The sequence below is a fragment of the Enoplosus armatus genome, chromosome 4 (assembly GCF_043641665.1).
Source record: "Enoplosus armatus isolate fEnoArm2 chromosome 4, fEnoArm2.hap1, whole genome shotgun sequence".
Lineage (NCBI taxonomy): Eukaryota > Metazoa > Chordata > Actinopteri > Centrarchiformes > Enoplosidae > Enoplosus > Enoplosus armatus.
The window spans coordinates 17,896,362-17,917,501 of NC_092183.1; the positions used below are offsets into that span (position 1 = coordinate 17,896,362).

Consider the following 21,140-nt stretch of genomic DNA (forward strand, 5'->3'; position numbering starts at 1 on the left):
CTGCATCCTGACTCTAGATGGCACCCTTCTAATGCACAATCCCTTTCTCAGCCTAGGCTCCATCATTCAAACCTGACCCTTATTTAATGCTATAATAACAATTCTGAATGATTATCAAACTACCAGTAACTTTACTACGATAGAACCAGAGCGACTGGCTTTTTATTACTGAAGGCATCAGGATACTGAGCAGATGAAGCCTGCATTATCTATTATTTGCCAAAAAAAGCAACATACAAGCTTCAACCACCAGGGGGCACCAGTTCAACACACCTGCTGCAGACAGATAGTGTGCTGTGTGTTTTATCCTCTCACTCTTCTTGGCTACACTAATTATCACAACGTTAAAAGGTATTAAAGCACTGGCGTAGAACAGGACCAGACAAGATGAGATTTAATTCCCTCACAGTGATTTATTTCTCCCCATGGGAGCTTAACTTGGCAGAAGAGGGAGGCAATTTACTGTGAATTACTTAAGTGCTTCAGCGCTGAGAGTTTGTATCAGATGGTGACGACAAAACAATAAATATCCAAAAATGTTTTGTCACTCACGCTTTCAGTGTTACATTGATCGAGGTGAATGCCAACAGAATATACTGTCGACTGGAACAGATACTGCCCTGTACTCATAACATGATTAATGTGCCAACTCAAGTCACTTTGCTCTGGTGCCTGTAGATGTGGATTTATGTGGTATTATGTAAATGTAAGATTGGGTGTGTGTGTGCAGCAGTGAATGTCTGAATAATTTACTCACAACCCACAAGTAGTCGTGAGGAAACTGTACATTTCATCATGTTCAAGTGAGTGTGTGTGAGCACATTCATGTGTAATAACACTGAGAGGGTGTTCTCTGTAGCCCACTTCTTCTCTGCTAGAGGTAGACCTTGTGACATCTGCACTGTGACAGAAGTGAAAAAGAAGCCCATTTCCACCTGTCATTCAAGCAAAGCCAGTGGTACTGCAAGAATCTCCCTGCTCACTGAAAATGTGAATCCTCTCTGCTGGTATTTGTGTGAAAAATGCTTGTGACAGAGTAGAGATCAGTGAGTGTCTGTCTGAGTGAAAGAGTGCCTGCACTTTTAGACACATACTGAGATTAAATTACTTTTTTTTTTTTTTTTTTAATCACATACATATCTGTCTTGTAAATAACTTGTTCTGTGTTCTCCTTTGAGAAAAAAATATGGAACCATAACAGAGAAATTTATATTTTACATATTTTGGTTTCATGATGACACCCCATAGTTTTTCATTCATTTGACAGAATACTGCTATAATACCGGTATCCGTCTATGTAGATAAAGCAGTACTGTCAGCGTTCTATCATAGGCGGTCACACTGAGCCAGACAGCAGCAGCTATACAGCACAAGAGCCACAGACTTTGAACAACAACCCACATTAACTTTCCTGCTAAAGTCTCCTTCTTATCTAACTTGACTTAACGTTTTGTCCTGCACCTTAGCTTGTTAAACGAGTGATAAAATAAGGTTTGCAGGCTAGCTAGCTAATTAGCTGCTCGGCTGCAGCACATTAAACAGCATGTAAACGTACCTGCAAATGTCACTTAGGTCCAGTTAGATGCTGGTGTGGTTCTTACTCTTCAATACCACTAACAACACGCTGTCTGCACATGACTAGTCTCGCATAGCCAGACTTATCTCCTTCTTCCTTCTTCCTTTTTCTTCCTTTTAATAATAAAAAACTATTGACAATACATATAAAAAACACAGACATTATTTTAGACTGCAAAAAGGGATGAATAACTGTGATGATGAATAAATATTTCAATTGGACTTTAAACTAAACAATGACAAAACATTAAACAGTAAAGACAGATGATAAAGATAAACATTATTATTAGAAGCCCACCAGCAGGTGCCTTGAAACTCGGCATGTGGATCTACATGTCAGGATCTATCAACACAACTTTGCCTGTAAAGTCTTTCCTGAATTATTTATGTGCCGTTATTGTTTCTCAGTATGTTTAGTTTGAACTGAAGCTTTTTTCTTCTTTATTTAAAGGATAGTTGAGAAAATTCCACCAACTACAAAAAATAGCCTAGCCATTACAGAGAGCATTAGAAGTCTGCAACTAATGAACAGCATGACTTGAAACCCTTCCCCCCTCATTATCCTTTTTTTAAACATTATGCATCTCATGAAATTTTCAATAATTATTTATTCTGAAAAGAGGGATATATAGCAACGAATCCAGTGAGTTATCTAAGTTTTCAAGAAAAAATGGTTGGGAAACCAAGCAACCTTTTTCCTTAGACAGTAGAACTGTGAACAGAAGAAAAACCCAACAAAGGATCTATTACATTATCTATTTGTTAACTCCATAAAATGTTGGCCTTGTCACATAAGAAACTCATTTCTACCATAGCTTAGTAAATTTGTTCATTTGTAGGCGAAGTGAAAAAGTAGTTTTTTCCATGATGTATACTTCTATCTGTCCATTCTGCTATTTGGTGTTCAAATATCAGAACACTTTCCCTAAAATTAAAGCACAAAACTGGAAAGGTATTTTCATATTAAATATACCTTCCAATGTTTTGTGCATCTTTGACCAGACATGTCTTATCACTGGACATTACCAAAATTTATGACAGTGATCATCCTGGCATCCTGGCTCTCCAGCACCTTGACTCCTCTCCTGTAAAGTGTGCTTTCTGCTTTGAGAATTTTTAACAATGATAAAATAATTGTAGATACGATAAAAAATATAAAAGTCTTTCCTTTCGAGAGCATATTTTCTTTCAAAGTCTGGAAATCTTTTAATTGTCCCTTATCTGCTATTGAATAAAATGTTGTTCCTTTGGCTATCCAATTTTTAAATCTAGGGTCCAATTTATTAGGCTTAGAATCGGGGTCATGGTACACCATATTTATCCTGTAATTTATATTCCTCCAGACTTTAAGTTGAAACAGTTGCATGCTGTTTATAAATCTCTCCAAATCCTTATTGCCTGCATGAATTGGAGGGTCCTTAATTCAAATTGGATGTCTTCCCACCTGGCATGGAAATCTTCGTTGCACAGGTTCATCAACAGCCTAATTTGAGCTGAGTACAAGTAATCTTTCAAATGTGGTACAGCCATACAGTACCTCCTTCCTCCTTTGGGAGTTGTAAAGTTTTAAACCTATTTTTTTTCCCCTGCCAAATGAACCAGGAAAGAGGAAGAAAAATGGAGAACAAACAAGAATGTTTACAGATTAAAATCTTTGGGCGAGACTCATGAATGGGTCTCAACCTTCTCTGTATATCTGATTTTATTTTGGTCAAAAAGGGGTCATAATTAAGCTTTGCCAAATTGGAAACGTCTCTGGGTATTAGTATTTAGTATCACCTAAATATTGTTGTTTTGGTGGAGTATAGTTTAATGTCAAAATTTGGGTTTTCTTAACATGTAGTTTATATCCTATATATTTACCAAACGTGTTCAAAAGCTTAAACAGTTCAGAAAATGATTTAGAAGGTTCACTTAAATATACAAAAACATCATCTGCATACAACACAATCTGGTTTTGTTCCCCATTTATGGAGATGCCTTTAATGCTGTTATCCACTATGCAAGGGTTCTATATAAAGTGTCTCATTCTAATTCAATAGTGTCCAACAAGTACCCATTTATTTTTATCCAGGAAGTTGGATTATTATATAGTGTACTCATTCCTTTAATAAACTCTTTGTGGAACCAAAATCTCTCAAGAACCTTATACTGAACTGAAGCTTTTGTATGTACAGAAAGGCAACCATTTGATTCCTCGTAGAAAGCTTTTATTGTCATTTCTCTCATGGTCAATCATGGTGAAAAAAGTACATATAGTACCATAAAGTACTGTAGATGACTGCCACCAAACAGACAAACAATGACACTGTCAGTTTTCCAGTAAAATCAGTGACTCAAGGTATGTGATAACAAAGTTGTCTGTTGTAGATTGATGGTTCCAAAAGCCTCTATCTACTTTGGCTTCCTCTCCCTCTTCTCTGTGTGATGTTCATCCCCTGGAGGATTCCCACTAAGTGACAGTTCAATATCTCCCTCCATATGCACTCAAACACACGTGTATGCGCACACACACACACACACACACACACACACACACAAACTACTACCCCCTATGTCCCTTGCCCTGAGGTTGCAGGAAGACCTCTGCTGAGTGTGGTACACTCTTCCATCTGGAGAGAAGCAATGATTATTAGCTTGCGGGATGGAATCATACGCACACACAAACACACTCACATGCACACTATAGATCTCAAAATGTGTTGATTTCTTCCCATTTGCCACTCACCATCACTCATTATCAGCCACTGAGTTGTGCATCCAATCATAGTTGGGTTCATATCCAAATACCCCATTTCAGTTGATTTGCGTCCTAAAACATCTGTAACAAGCCTTTACCCTTATAAACTCAAATGTGTTACTCGTGTGCCACAAGTTGTTAGAGTATCTGTCTCTACATCCCTGAAGCTCTGGCATTTAGGCCTCTATCAGTACTGCTAAATGTTATCGGCAGGTGCAAACAACTGTTGGCAAACAGCAGCATTATCACTTAAGACAGAGGTAACAGACTGAGAAGATGATACTAATTAAAACTAATGACTTGCAGGGGTTGTCCATGTAGCAGTCACTTAAGCTATTTATCACAGATTAACATCATGTTATTTCAGATCAGTAAAGTTTCAGTTTACTATTTAGATCCATCAGCCTCTGGACACCAAAAAATTGACCTGTGAAATCATATTTACCTGAGTTACATTTTTCATAGACTGGATGTACACATCCAGTGGCATTACAGTAATGTAGAGCATTTTCAGGAGATTGTGATATCACTTCAGGGAAAAAAATTCCTCTGTGGCATTATCAGCACCATTTCACCACTCTCCAGCTAGCAGCCCTTATTTTCCTCCCGCTATTACACCTACATGATTTTCCTGCCTTTCCTTGTATTGTCTATCTGTCTGTCATGCCGGAGAGCTGGGGCTGAGATTTAAATGTTTGGAAAGAGATAACAGGATGCACTAATAGGACAGGGGTGGAAGGTAAGTAGGTGCGAGGACAGCGGGAAATGGCAACATTTCCTGGTAGGTAAATGGTGAGAAAGAGTGAAGGCAGATACAGTGGATATGACAGGGATTCGATAAGTCGGGTTGTTGAACATAAATGAGATGAGACTAACAGTGAGGTAGAGGGAAGAAGAAGGAATATAAAATTTAACAATGAAAGTTTGGAGTCATGGAAGGAAGGAGAACGTCAACAGTCTTCCCTCCAGATAAATTCAACCTTTTAGTTTAGCACATATTATTTCTTGCTGTGAGGTAGTCTGACAAAGGAACAGCACGAGTCAATCCTCTTTTCTCTGCAGTAGAAATTATTTATGTGGCATTTGGCATTCCCCATAATAGAAAGTATTAAAACCACAAATATCTCACGACTACATAATTTCAGTAGAACAAGGACAAGTGCCATTAGATTTAGGGCTAAGATACCGGATCTTACACTCACCATAACCACATCAAATGCCTCCCTTAATTTACCTCTCTCTGACTCAAAAACATTTGTTCCTGTACACAAAATTGAACATAAGCACTAATATGTAAACTACAAGGAAAAAGGTGACGCCATCCTCCCAGAAGCCCTGCTCTGTGTTTAAAAGCAAATTATCCACCAAATGGCAGCAAACTCTTTAAGCAAAACAACCATTTCAAATGTTTGAAGGTCAAAATAGTGTTCACAAGGGATAAGGCAATTACAGTATAGTGCACCGTATATACAGTCTGTGTGCAGGTGCATGTAAATTGCATGGAAGCATTTACTTGTATTAGGAGTGTGTATGTGTGTGTATGTGTGTGTGTGTGTGTGTGTGTGTGTGTGTGTGTGTGTGTGTGTCTTCACCCATAGCTTAAAAGCATATTCAAACTTCCCCAGAACTGAGGAAGGCATAAACAGCACACAGCATGGCGCAATTATGGAAACTCTGTCCCTGTAATTGGCAATGAATAATGTACAAGGACAACTGGCGGTGCTTGAAGAAGGTATCATTTTGCAGTAATATGCCATCTAGCCTGTAAACTGTACACACAGATTCAAATAAAAGATCTCCTAACAATTTACTCAGACAGATACTATCCGTAGTTCAGTAGTTAGGTTGCACTGACACACTAATGTTTTTACTCTTTTCAGTAAAAATCAAAAGGGTTTAGAGCACACTGACTGTGCTGTTACGGCATGATTATTATGCTGTTATTCTGTAATTATTTGTCTTCACAACTGTAGTGTAATACTTAAGCAGAACTACACAAAAACTACTAATTTACAGCATTATAGTTACTTTACACCCTTGATGCCAGTATTATTCTTTTGGTATATGGTACTTGTAAGATGCCAATGTGTATTACATATGTAAAATCCTTAGCATATAGAACAGAGTGTCTCTGTGCTGCATTCACCCTCTCTTCCATAAAAGTTTTACCCAAAGCATCGACACAGCAAGAGTCCCAAAAAATTTAAAAATAAGCCGGGAGACAGTCGCAAACAGTTCAGTGTTTGTGTGTGTTTGTATGAGCATCACTGTCAAGTTTTGATCTGAAACGTACTTTCCCATTTCTTTTTAGTCATACAGCTCTATTTTAACCAAAATCATACCAGTTAAATTCAGCATGGACCTTTGTACAATATTATATCTTGCATTCCACGGCAGTCCAACCTAGAAAGTGGTTCAACTAACTGCTTTTGTTTGTGCCTTTGTGGTTTGAGATTCACTCGATCAGATTAAACTACAAAGCTAAGAAGATGGGAGAAAGGATTGAGGAAATAATCATATAGAGAAGAGGGAAGCAGAGAGGCCATGGCAGAGAGAGAAATGAAGGGACACGACCATTTAAGATAAACATTGTTGTATACTCATTTCATGCACATCATTGTTGGACGCCTGCACTGAATTGCTCTTTTACATAATGTGGCTTCATTAAAGTGACTGAAGCAATTCAAACCCTTACAATAAGTTTTCCATCTGAATCTCTCAGCGGAAATGAGGCTGGGTTTGTGTTTTAGTGGCTTTTGACAACAACGTTAACTATCTACCAGATATCTAAAACGATGGATATTTTGAAACAAAATCAAATCTGATACTCTGTGCCTACCATTAAGCCTTTTAGGAGCACCTCTGTGAGTGCAGTGAACAAGTGCAGTGAACAATTTTGTGATTTTTTCAAAACCACATCAGAATATAACTTTTACTCTAATAAAGTCTCTACTGGCTTGTTTTTACAATACAGTCGTCCACAACTGTTTGTCGGATATATTAAGTCTTTCCCTTGCAGTTGACAATATATAATACCTGTGTCATCATACAGCAGCAATGATATCTCAAGGAGAGAATTAGGGAGCCGTCAGTTTATAATACAATCACGTAATGGTCCAGATTGCTTTTTTCACTGTATTTGCAGTAGTGGCATTATGATGTGCTTCGTTTAACACTGATGTTATTGATCTCTAAAATACCTTTGTGTGCACCATTACACTAAAGCATTACTGAAGCTCGCCCAACTCCATCTGCTGAGAGCCAGGGAACCAAAGAATCAGCAAGCTCATGTTTTATTTGCTCTGGCAGATGCGTCTGGCCCCCCTCCTGTTCAGACAGATTTCCAGCCGGCCTGGCCTAGGTCGGGCCAAATACAACCGTTTATCTAATACCGGGCAGGTTTGATATGATGACTGACAGAAGAGCGCTGTTGAGGCATTTTTGTAAACAACCAAGATGGCTGCCGCTGATGTGGAACATTCTGTTGAATCCGCTATTGCATCGATATTAAACTAACTGGACAGTCTGATTGACTGTGGGTCTATCCAATTGGGTCCAGAGACATTTTGGTCCATGCCTGTTGATAACTCGCCTTGGAAATCAAAAATTAATCACGAGGTTCCAGATTAATTTGCATTTACGAATTGGTCTGGTGGCACAACTTTGGAAACAACATTTAAAATTTAAATTTGAATCAGAAACCACAACCAACAAGTTTTTCTTAACGGGGTTAATACTGGTAGCAAAAACACAAGATGCCACATGACATTTGAGCATTTAAATTTGTCTGAACCAATTATATGAATTTAGTTTTTGTCTTAAGAAAATTTTAGGACATTCAGTCTTTGACATCTACAGTGTCAACAGGAAGTGCTGACTTCTTTACAGTGGAAAATAATGCACAGTCCAAATATGATGTGCCTCAGGGAAAAATAAGATTGGCCCACAAATTGAAACCTGCACTCCAAAGGTTATAAGGGCTATGGTGGAGTTATTGTTGCCAGTAGAGATGAAATTCTTGCCAGAAAGAAAGAAAGCCACTGAAAAGCAGTGTCCAATATGCAGACCCACTGCTAGACATATCAGAATACCAACTGTCAAAAGCTGCTCTTGAAGTTAGGATTCACAGGACACGATGCTTGTGCATTTGCATATAATGTTGAAGACAACATTTATCATGAGTTCAACTTATTTATTGTTTGTTGTATTTGTTTGATACATATTTGGCAGAAAGATATGCCCTGTGTCCTTCTCCTAGGAGTATTTTTAATTTTGATAGGTCAACTCTTTGAAATCTGATATTACAGAGTTGAACCTGTTAGTAAGTAGTAGTAAGTAAATGTTTCTTATTTCAATGAATGCTTTACATTATAGGAGGAAGTGCATGTCTTTCTCAGCCTCACCTGTTCAACAGTGATCACATATTCTGTTTTCTTTTGGTTGCCAGTTTGTGCTCACTGAGCCTGTACATGGTAAGGATCTGTCTCTGGCAGTAGAGAGATATTCTGCCAATTCATAATCTCTTTCTAGGGTCAGATAACATCTAATCTACTTCGGCTTTTAGTTTCTTCTTTCCAATGTTCCGAGTAGGTTTCTTTGCGTGTGTCTGAGAGGGGGTTTGGAGGACTTTAGAATGGAGGGTGTCGGATTTAAGGTGATTTAAAAAATGTAGTGCTCTTTTTTGAATGTTAATTATCAGTGGGTATCTGCCTAATTCCGCTCTGCATGCATTTGTTGGTGTTTTTCTGTGTATGTGTAAAAATAAGGTTCTGGTGGATGTTTGTCCCAACAGGTAAAGCTTTGATGGCTGAGTGGGCCCCATACTTCCTACCATGTTCCAACCTATGTTCAATGATTTGATTATTTATTTGGTAAATTCTTTGGTAAACAAAAACGTTTTACTGTAATCTCTCTCTCTCTCTCTCTCTCTCTCTCTCTCTCTCTCTCTCTCTTTGTGTGTGTCTCTCTGTCTTCTCTTTCTCGAGACGGGAGATTAGTTCAGTGCCCATCTGGTATTACCTGAAGCCCCCCAAGTCCCTGTCAGTCCAGTGCTCAATGGAGAAATCGAGCAAACACACACACACAGATATCTATAAATGCCAGATTAGCTTTAGTGCTTGCCGATCTAATCTTCTGAGTCAACAGAGCAATGCAGACACGGCTCAGTGTCAGAAGCCACTATAATGAACAGTAACTCATTTCACCTCAACACTGCAGAGTAGACTGCCACCTTTTAACCAAAAGCCTCATACTTAAACACTCTGTGTGGCTTTACTAGAATTGATTAATTAATTAAGTCCAGGATTAATTTAATGAAACTTTCAGACTGAAAGATTTTCAGAAGCTTGCGACTTTATAATGTAATTCTATTCATCACATTTCCACCTTTAGAAAAAGGCCCTTTTTACTAAAGTAATCCTAAACATGCCAATATTGGCTTATGTAAGACAAGCGCAAGCCATAAGGCTCCTGCGATTTTGATGAGATCATTTCCCTCTGGCAATAAAGGCAGAGTTTGGATCAGTCTAGTTCAGGCTAGTTGTGTCTGAAAGCTCCTGGCTACTGAGTATTTGACGTAGTTTGTGTGTCCAGGTTGTCCTAAAAACCAGGCCACAGTGCTCAGCTGGGCACTGGATGAAACCAGTGAGGTGAAATAGTGGATAATACAACTAATGGGTCAACCTCCATTTTCTCCCTCCGTTTTTGAAATGAGGCCCCGTTGAGAAGGCGGCACACAAACACACAAGTGTACAGGTACAAAAACTGACGCACACACACAAATACTGAATGCCTGCCTGTAATACTGTGTATGAAAACAAAATGCCAAACTCCCCTGACATAAATTCTGCATTAGTCGCTGAGAACCTCCATGTTGCCATAGTAACGTAGACATGTATAAGTGTAATTACCGTCTTGCGAGTCAGTGTAATAAAGCTAGACTCACAGCCCAGTGGCCCCGGGGCCCCTGGTAATGGCTTTTATGGCAATCATTATTGCCACACCGCTACACCAGGAAATACATACAAGGATACGCTTAGCCTCAAAGCCCAGAGCCCATGTTATCAGACGAAAGAGCTTCAAAGCCACAGTTCAAAGAGGGGATGCAATACGGGTTTCAGATCAACGGATCTCTATTCAAAGATGTTTACATTTACATAAATGAAAATATCTACATTTATATATTAAGACAGAGCTCCCTTTTATAGGGTTTCCTAATTCTTGGTATGGCAACAGGTTTGAGGAGGGCCAGGAGTGAACGCAGATGGATGCTGGACCATACTGCTTTCTACTGATGAAATGAATGATAATCTGAGCACACTAAAAATACCAGGGCTTTCCACAGCGTACTACAGTGGAGGAAAGCCGCCTCACCTGAAATAATGTCTGCTAATGCCAGAAGAAATAATTATACTTTTATAAACCAATATTAACCTCCTAAGACCTGGCATGGTAAAGACAACCCAAAATGTGAATGTGGATCTTAGGAGGTTAAACGGGGAAAGTGACTTGTATCAGTAGCTCCATGGTGTTTTGTTTGCATACCATCTACACTAAACATAAAAAAAAGTAATAAAGCGAGGCTGTGTTGCCAGTAGAGATCTTATGGTCAAGCCTTGTTCATGACATCCACACACAGCAGCAAAAAGAGTGAAAAGAAAAACCTCAAAATGGAAAAACTAAGACTTATCATTTCATTCCGCATACAAAGAAGCTGTAATCTAATGTGAACACTAATGGAAAGTGTTTTGGCTGAGGCATGACTGCGCATCTCTGAAACATTTCTGTCTGTTCCTCTCCTCCTCAGTCTGAGTGAGGATAAATTAGCGGAAGGAATTCAGAGCGAGGCTGCTTAGAGGAGGGTTTAAAAAAGCTTTGATCAGGACCCATGCCAGTAATCTGACAAATCCATAAGGGGAGCAACTCAAATCATGTTCTTTTATAAGAGGCTATATATTGCTTTGGCAAGTCACCATGCCCTGTGTGTTTACTCCATCCTGCCCTGGTGATAAGGAACACAAGTGTCTTCAATTAATTATTTTAGCAATTTAGAAATCCAAGAACACCAGATACCTTCTGGTCATTTATGATTTGGTGAGTTGGTTTCCTCTTGCCTATATGTTCAAGTTTCTCGGTGTGTGTACAATACGCGTGCATGTGTGTGTGTCATCCAGATAAGAAATGCATTGAGACACTCATTTTTAATCCTGCACTCCAGGTAGAGCGGATTTCACTGTTTATTTAACTTTGGCACAGAAATGTGCGCAAACAAGTGATTTCACTTCTGTATCCCTGCCACTCAGAATTAGTGCACTGGCCTGGAGGGCAAAAAGCAAAAAGTGTGGACAAAGCTAACTTAAGGACAATAGCACACTTCAATCACTGTGATATAATGGAAAAATAGCTTCTCAATTTAATTCATTAGCTCTGCACAGTGTTTTCTTACAGTTCACTTCAACAAATGATCTAAAAGCCATGCAGAAAGACAGGATTATGGAGCTATCATAATACCTCGCCCTCTCTTAAATCACACGGGGAGAAAAGAGAGGGGGATGAATGGATCTGCAGTTTGGTAAGAAGAGAGGAGAGGCGATTAATAACACGAACTGAAACCTAGAAATTCTGATGAGACCTGAACACATAATTTCAGACATCTGTGAATGTCTTCTTGTCTGCATGGTATTTTCAAGCCTACAATAAAAATGATGAGCTCTTGGTGGTGTAGGATGTGGTATTTCATCAACAAAGATCTGTCAGCTCCTTTTTTCTGTTTTTTGTAATTTAACCAGACAAAGGCAGACAGTGCAGGCAAACTCACTAATCGTTCAGTGAAACTTGGCAGGCCGTAGCCCAGAGAGTCAACTAGAGTCAAACTGCAGCGATGGTGTGTGTTTTTAAGGTCAGAATACGCCTTCCATCAGGCAGCCCATGTTACCACACACATAATCACACCACACACACACACACACACACACACACACACACACACACAGATAATGCCTGTCAGGTCAACTGTGGCCATTACCTCAGCAAGGTGAGTTGAGGAATCATTGCCACAGCAACAAAAGTTTGCCGTGCGACCTTATCAAACCCGGTCTTCTTTCTTTCCTTTCTCCTCCCTCTTCCTTTTCATGGCAAGAGTTCATTTTGGCCTTTCTATTCTCCAGCCTGAAAAGTTCAACATCCACATCATCTCTCTGAATGGTATCTAGGGAGATCTCCGCAGTTAGGCTTCAACAAAAATAGGTTTGTTTGTGTGTGTGAGTAAGTGAGAGAGAGATGGAGAGCAAAAGAAAGATAAAATGTACCACTTTCATTTGTAAGACCTAACACCCTTAGACGTCTCAAAATGACCATGCATACTCAACCCTTCACACTTAAAAGGGGTATTTCACTGCTGGAAAGATGGTCTTTTCATAAAAATATATTTTCTATGCTGCAGAAAGATGCAGATATTTTTTTTAATGGGTGCTACACGAGAAAACAGGTAGAAAACTTACAACAACCACAATGCACTGGGAACAACTCATCTCCTCATTAGTATAGTGGACAGTATCTCCGCCCGTCACACGGAAGACCAGCGTTTGATTCCCTGACGTGGAGATATTTCCAGCTTTACGCTGCTATACCCACTGCCTGGCGGTAGATATAGCGTCCATATCAGAACCCCCAAATATCTGATTCCAGCATTACACTATTAAAATTATTTTCTTCCATATATTTATAGGTCTGGAACATTGCTCTCTGCTATGGTCTTCCAGTTGATTTTGAACAGGGCATACAAAAAAGTACAAGCGGAAGTACAATCTGTAGTTCAAACAACAGTCCTAGAGCTGGCGAAATGTAACATCTGGAGGATTTTTGCTGGCAAATGAGTGGAGACCTCTGGGTGCAGGCAACATGGAGGGAAGTTAAACATTGTTGATTTGTGTATACTACCCACATTAAAGCTCCATCTGTATCACACACTCGCTCTGTCTCACACACATACACACAAACACGGTCATATACAAATAAGTGCTTTCATCCTCCCTAAAGATGCTTTGTCTCCGCAGCACGTTCTCCCACTATCTAACACCTCCCACCGCGTTCACTGTTTAAGCAAAGTCTACATGATACTTCAGGCTGTTTCCAAGCTACTGTTGCTACGGATGTCAGTCAACACCCTCCACACACACACTCACATCATCACTGCCATCAAATAACCGGCTTATTTGTACTACCGGTCTGCCACTGAAACGTGTGTTAAGCAGATTAAAATGTTGAGGACTTAGCTGTGTTGGCATGCCAGGAGCCCAGCCTCAGGTTTGTTATGACTCAGCCCCACTGAAAGTGAAATGAAAGTCTCAGGTGTGGCATGACAGTTACTTATTACTACTACTACTATTATTACTCTCAAATGAAAGAAAAATTACTTTTTTGGCATTCTGGCTTTTAGTTTTACTGCTGGTCCTCTCTGGTTTATTTGGTGCTATGGTTACAGGGCAGTGTGGGGACTGATGTGTTCACTTTACCACACATCTCTCTGTCGTCTATGTCCGCCTGCCACCCACTACCTTTTCTCCAGATGGCTCTCTCATCTTCCCGCTTCCCTTCCCTTCCCTTTGCTACTTAATTTCTCTTTAATTAGTATGAAATGTATTACGATAGGCTAATGATTTACAAATAGGCCGTGGGTGCTATCCCCCCACGCTGTTGACTGTGTACTACTATGAAGGATGCCACTATGAATGTGTATATAAAAATAATTTACACTACATAAAATGCAGAACGTAGTTGTATATGAATATAGTTCGAATGAGTATAATTATAATGGACAGAAGACGTTAGGGATATCAAGTTTCTTTGGCCTTGATCCCGATCCGAGTCCTTTAATACTGGGTATCTGCAGGTACTAAGTCCGATCCGATACGATATATAGGAGCAGAAGGTACGCAATGTCGACTACATATGTATCTGGCACACTGAAATAACAGATGTAGCCTTCCACTTTGGCACAGCTTATTTTTCATGAGCTACTTCCTACTTATGTTGATCATCTTGAATTATTGATATGACATGAATGAAAGTTTAACTGGGAGGTTCTGACTCCTGAAACTGAAGTCTCATGCAGTTGACTTATCACACATACTCACACTACACCTCATACTTCTTCCATTTTGAAAAATAGAGGTTTTTCATATCGTAGATGCATACAGAGACACATTCTGTAGTTTGCAGTTGTCTGACAGAGAGTGAGCTGACCAATCATGTGTATTGTGTCTCGTGAGAGCCAACAGACAGGCCAAAGTAATGAGTTAGATAGCGGTGTGTATTGTTGTCTGGAATATACAATTATATACAAAACATTGTGAACAATTGAAAATGGAAGTGAGTTCAGCCAAAAAATAAAACAACAAAAAAACAATTTTTGTTAGGAGACCAGAGCACTTGAACAGGAACAACACAAAGTTTTACTGAGACAATAATAGTATTAGTAGAATCCAAGCAAATGCCATTACCAGACCATCTGTACAGTCCATCTTTCTTCACACTTGGTTTAGCACTACCTTGCAGTGGCTAGCCACGTCACCCACGTATGTCAGTAAACTAGCTATTGTTAGTCTCCCTTTCTAATAAAGCTGAGATCTAACACAATTTCATGTTCATGTTTGAAAAATAATTGTGTGCTCAATGGTCTCTTAATTCTTAATTTTTCACAGTCGGAGCCACAAGGGGGCACTAGAAGCCCCATGGCAGCATGGCAGAAAAAATGTGTTAAATTTAATTCTAAAACATATTTTCTATGGCTTTCACAGTTTTATACTTGATATTTAGGGTGTTAGATGATATTTACACTAAGATAGATAGTATCTGAAAAAACAAATACATGACAAAGGACCATGGCTAAGCTGCAAAATGCATATTGGCTCTAAGATTCACAAATATAAATCCAGCTACTTTGCATCAAGTAAAACTTGAAGAGCTACAGGGGAAAGACCTGACCTTACCTGCAATCATTCAGGTAGCCCTGTGGGCCCCTTTTTCATCTTCATATAATACTGTCTTTGCAAAGGCACAACCTGGAGAACTCTGCCTGATGAGGCTGCTGGGAAAGTTGGGACAGTACAACTCTTCAATTTCAATTTTGGAACAGGCGAGAGACAGACTTATACGTATATATACGTAATTTGTATGAAACTGGATAAAAGCACAGATGCAGCTGAAGCTTTAGCACTGTTTGTATTTGGTTTGGTTGTGAGAAAAACAGTCTGTGGAGTAGATACTGGTTGGAAAAGCAATAAGATGTGCTGTCCTTGTTAAGTGTTGCTTGAGAGAAGTAAGACAGGGGGAGTCATTATTGTTAATCACTATGAAATAGTATTTTATTAGTCCTTAAAGTAATATACTTATGGTAATCTTATGTAATTATAGCAGTTTTAATTTCCAATGCAATCTTTTACGTTTATTTTTATCTTATAGTGGTGTTTTTCGTAATTAATTTAATATCGTCAGCAAACATTTCCTGACCGACACACAATTTCCTTGAAGATATTTGAGTGTTAGCTGTATCTATTAATACAGATTGCAGCAAACTGAACTAAACACAAATGGCTTATTGTGAAAGTAGGAACAAAAAAACCTAAATATCACCAACTATTCTAACTGCATGCACCACCAGGAATAATGCGAGGCAGACAGGAAACTAACAATTAGCACAAAAACTAGCATTCAGTCCTGACAGCTACAGCCCACATCTCAAAACTCTCGTTTATCCCCAGTGAGCTGGCCCAGGTCAATCTCTCTTGTCCCATAATTAAGACAGAAAGAATCTTGTTTATCTTGTATCTTCATAACAAGAAAGAAAGCACCAAACCCTGCATACAAACGGATCAGTAGACAAGGCAGTCAACAAGGAGCAACAACTGTCCAAGGACTGCAAGGAACTGCCTGGCTTTACCTCGTCTCCAGGCACCCAACAGAACTCTGAACCTATTATCAGTGTTTATCAGAATTAAAATGTGTTGAAAAGTTGTCGTTTGGCTGATCGTGCAACCAAACAGCAAAAGAGCAAATGCCAGATTTCCTACTATAACTCACAGAAAACACTTTTAAGAGTGCGAGTCACTGATCTTTGTTCTAAAAGCATCCCTTTTAAAAACAACACAAATCACTGAATCACGCACCGTTTCCATAGGAACTGACCTCTGCCTCATGAAGTAATATCACACTTCATTGTGATGAGAACCAATGCGAGCATTCACACATTTTCAGTTTTGTTTCCCCTGGTTACAACAGATCCAAAAAGAACAAACTGAATATTCAATAACAAAATCAAACCTGCCCTTTTTCTTCCAATGACGCAATGATGAGTCGTACTTTGTCCTTATTACAGTATAATCATGCATATGTGTATTGTTCATGAAGAGAGAAACTTGTTCACTCTCTCTGTTTTTGGTCTCTACCAACTCCAGAGGGAAATATCTGGCCCTTATGCTCCACTATGTTCACCAGCTAGTTGCTAATTGTGTCTGTTTTTAGAGATTTTTTGCTTACAGCCATAAACTCTATGACAGTCCAGCATTTTGCCAGCTTACGGCTGTTTTACTTTTGACTGATGGCACACGTGTACAAGTTGCTGTGTTTCAGTTAAAAAGACTATGCAGTTTTGTGTAAGCTTTAATTGTTTCTTTCTCTTAACATGAGAGAAATCTCAAGAAACACAGCACCAATGAGCCTAATCAGAGCGACTAAAGACCACTGAGGAAAGAAAACAGTCGTGCTGAAGCCAGGGGTGATCACAGTGGAAAAAATGTCCGTTTTCAAAACTATTGTAGTCCCACTATGACATGAAATGAGGCTCATTACAGCCAAAAGCATCAGGGTGATGGTGTGAGCTGCAAGGCTTTGACACCACCATCCTATCTCAAATTGCCATATTCTCCGAGGGTGAGCCCTCATGACATACTGGTGCACACATTAAAATACACACACAGTCAAGCACACGAGCAGACATCACACACGCAAGTTAAACCTGAAAAACATTTGCATCTTGCTGTAAAAGGGACATGGGATTTCTCTTGCTGTACTGAGCAGAAGGCCTCTGTGATCCACAGATGGTTTGATGAACTGCAGGGCATTCACATGGCAATAAAGAAAGGGGCATGATACACACAAACTGATTCACACTTTACCACACACTTGAGCTCTACTCTCACAGACTCACAAAAAATATAAAATACTTGGAGCAATAAGGTCATTACATGGAGGACCCTGGAACTGAAGTATACAATACCCAGTCTGCAGTATTTCAGTGAAAAGGGCGTCTTTGGAGATTGCTGTATATAATACTGCCCATAGACATTTTTCATTGCAGACATTTCACCATGGCATAGCAGGAAAAGCACCGGTGTTATCAATAATATTAATTAGCAACCGCACTTTGTTCAGGTGTCTCAGTTTCTGGGCTCTGAGAACTTATGTATCCAAGCCGTAATTAATGTTATATAATGTGCTTTGCCTGCTATGACCAGTCAATATATCTGTCATTTAAAAAAAAGGTCTCTTGACACAATTTTTAAGCATTTATACCCACGGTCCATTCACACAGGTGTATAGACTCTCCTTTTGGCTCTGTTGCACCTGTCGCACGGAATAAATGGCTCCACCCGAATGAAGCTGAGCAGAGGTCTAACATGTGTGGGTGTGCAGAGTCTTTTACAGTAATTACTTTTTTTTATTAAGCTACTTCCAGTCAGAACCCAACAACTTAACTTCTCTACACTTTTCTACGTCTCATTTTATTATGTGTTTGTCTTGCAGGTAACTAAATGCAAATAGATTTTTCTGAGAGGAAGAGATTCACTCCCCTATAGTAACATACAGACTTCCACGATTCAAGGAGAGCAACTTAAATCCACAGTGTTGAATTCTCTTAAAGCTCATCTCCTTCACTCTCCTTATCTGTCTTGGCCTCTAATTCTCCTCGTCTGTCTCTCATTCAGCACTATCACTGAGTAGTGGATTCTCAAAGCGCCTGTGGAGTGAGTCTCCATCTCTCACTCACTTTCTTGTCCAATTTCTATCCTTCACTCTCAGGATCGCTCACTCACTCAGTAACAAACAGACAAACACACACACACACACACACACACACACACACACACACACACACACACACACACACACACACACACACACACACCTGGCCATTACAAATGGCTAATGATTCAAAGTGTCTAATGATTTGAGACTGGCAGTGGTGTTGTGGTAGTATCACTCTGTGGTTCATATCCAAGCAACACAAATCCCAGAGGACCAAGCTTAGCTTCTCTTTGTGCACAGAGAGAGACACACACACACACACACACACACACACACACACACACACAACTTAATAGAGACAACGACAGGAGCACACACACTTGTTCTACTTCATAAAATATATTGATTCAGTTTTTAAATCCACAGATCTTTACATTCGCATAGTCCCTGATCCCATTTGTAACGAGGCTGACAGCCCGCTACCTCACAGTATAGCTTAAAAAACATTTCTTCTGAGGTTTCTATATACGAATATGTGTGCAATACAAAATAGAACTGGCTACTGGGACACAACTGAAAAACCAGAAATGGATTTCGTATCTCCAACCGTGCATATCTCTGTCTCCCACACATCTCCCTGCTCATATATGGAAGCCAAATATCCCCCCACAGATTGGCTAAGTGTGATAGCCCATGAGCACCAGCTAGCAGCCAGCTTTAGTTATTCTGACCTTGATCCATAAACATCAGTGAAGTTCTACATTTCAAAAATAGAGTGGATGGAACCCCAGATCCATCAGATTCACATCACAGAGAAGTTTCATCATATCACAATGACTGTGGAGAAATGTTTCCCTGTAGCCTGACAGATGCTGCCAAAAGACATATATACACCAATTTTAAAGCCCTACAACCACCTCAGCACCTTGAAGCAGGTGCAGAAGTCAAGCAAACAGATGGGAATGACAAAAAGAGGTGTATGTGTGCAACCACTCCATCGTCAGTGCTTCTTCTTTCACAATTCTCTAAATAACTCCCAATGATATTTGACGGCAAATCTTAAAACGTAATTTAACAAACATTACAGTACAGTACATATTAACAGTTGTACTGTGTCTCCAGGTGTATCATTCACGGTAGTTTCACAAGTGCAACGTTCTCTTCCAACTGCTACTACACTACAATACTACTACAAATGTGATTTTGCACCATGCACAATAGCTTCACTTGAGAATTTCGCCAAAGTCATTGAAAGCCTCCCAGCTGTCAGTTGTTCTGTTGATATTCAATTAATGTTAATGTTAATTCAACCTAATTACCCCTTCCCAGCAGGTAATGTTTATTTGACTATAATAATCCCAATGTTGACCCTTGATGCCACTGAAACCAGCTGGCACAAGCAAACAAACATGCCCCCTTTTATTTAGTATTTAGACAAGTGCATCTTTTATAAATTCCGTGACAGCAGAATCTTAGCTGATTCCAAAGCATCTATAAAGATGGTAATATCTAAGCCACCCACTGTTCATCATGCATTTGAACCAACAGTTGCCTTTAAAAGATGACTAACTTGCAAATCTTCTCCTCACACATTTCTCCTCTCGTCTTTGGTTCATACACCAGGTTGGTTATTTCATAGGTGGAATCACTACTGCATGCTACACATGCGCCTTTTTCTTTCCATTACATATCCACCGTGTGTTGAGGGTTTTTGAAAGTCTGGCCCTTTGGTCAATTTACTCATGATGTACAGAGAGCACAGGCGCCATAATCAACAGTAATCTTTGGTAGATAATATGTTGTGGCGCTTCAGTAGGTGACGAGTACTGATTACCTAGCATTACCTCAGACGTTAGAACATGTAGCAGCTTTAAATCTCAATGGTAATCTAATGAGTTTATGTAGTAAAGTTTACAACATAGAGCATATGCATAAAACAAGCCCACATATTAACGTCATTTTGTGTTCTGACTATAGGACCTGGTTTCCAAGGTAACAGGTGATGGAAGGCTGAGCTAAAAACAAACTTTACTTTGGGTCATGATGGATGCCTTTCATCACTCAAGATACTCAATTGTTAGCAAGTGTCTACTTATTACTAAATTGGTAAATTAACCAACAAATTAGTCTTCCAAATTCCTCCACCCCATTTACCTCCTAATCCCTCGTTGTTGCTTAACTACCTCCCAGAAAAGGCGCTATCCTGACAGCAGCCTTTCCTGTCCCATTTCCCTCCCAGCACCCAGGCCATCGATTAATCTTTGTGGGGAACATGTAGAGGGGGCCTGTGTCCTCCAAACATCTTACCGGTGGCTGCTGAGAGTTGAGCACCCCCCTCTTGGTGGACCCCCCTCTGGAACTGAGCCTCTTCCACGACTCTGAGAAACGCCCCCTGGTGGTTGGACGCCCTGGCCCAGACGTCCCGGACGCAACAGATGAATCATCCCGGGTGGAGAACGGCCGATCCCTGCGCAACTCCCTCCGCTCAGCCCACTTCTTCTTGGAAGCCATTAGTGTTAAAAATGTGGTCAAAGAGATGTGGGAAGCAGGGCAGCCACGCTGACTCAAGGAGGCTGTTCTTTAATCAAACTAGTGCCACAGGTGGCATCTTCACTTCATTCTCAACTCTGCTGCCTACTGAACTGAGTCTCTCTGTCTCTCCTTTCTTTAAGTCTTCTTTTTCACTTCGAAAGATTGTGCAAGAGAAATTTCCGACTCCTTTCTCCCTGTTTCTTTGACTTTTTCCCCTCTTCTGATCTCTTGATCAAAAGGAGTGGGGAAAACAGTTCTTCACCAGCTCGGC

The 21,140-nt window shown here is 39.8% G+C and overlaps 1 protein-coding gene across 1 annotated transcript in view; it reads right to left on the reverse strand.

The window, feature by feature from the left end:
* Positions 1-20,848, reverse strand: part of trpm3 (transient receptor potential cation channel, subfamily M, member 3) — a 118,703-nt gene extending 97,855 nt beyond the window's left edge. The window contains exon 1 of the mRNA XM_070904358.1: positions 20,645-20,848. Within this exon, the coding sequence (XP_070760459.1) occupies positions 20,645-20,848 (204 nt within the window). The remainder of the gene's footprint in view (positions 1-20,644) is intronic.
* Between the last annotated feature and the right edge of the window lie 292 nt (positions 20,849-21,140).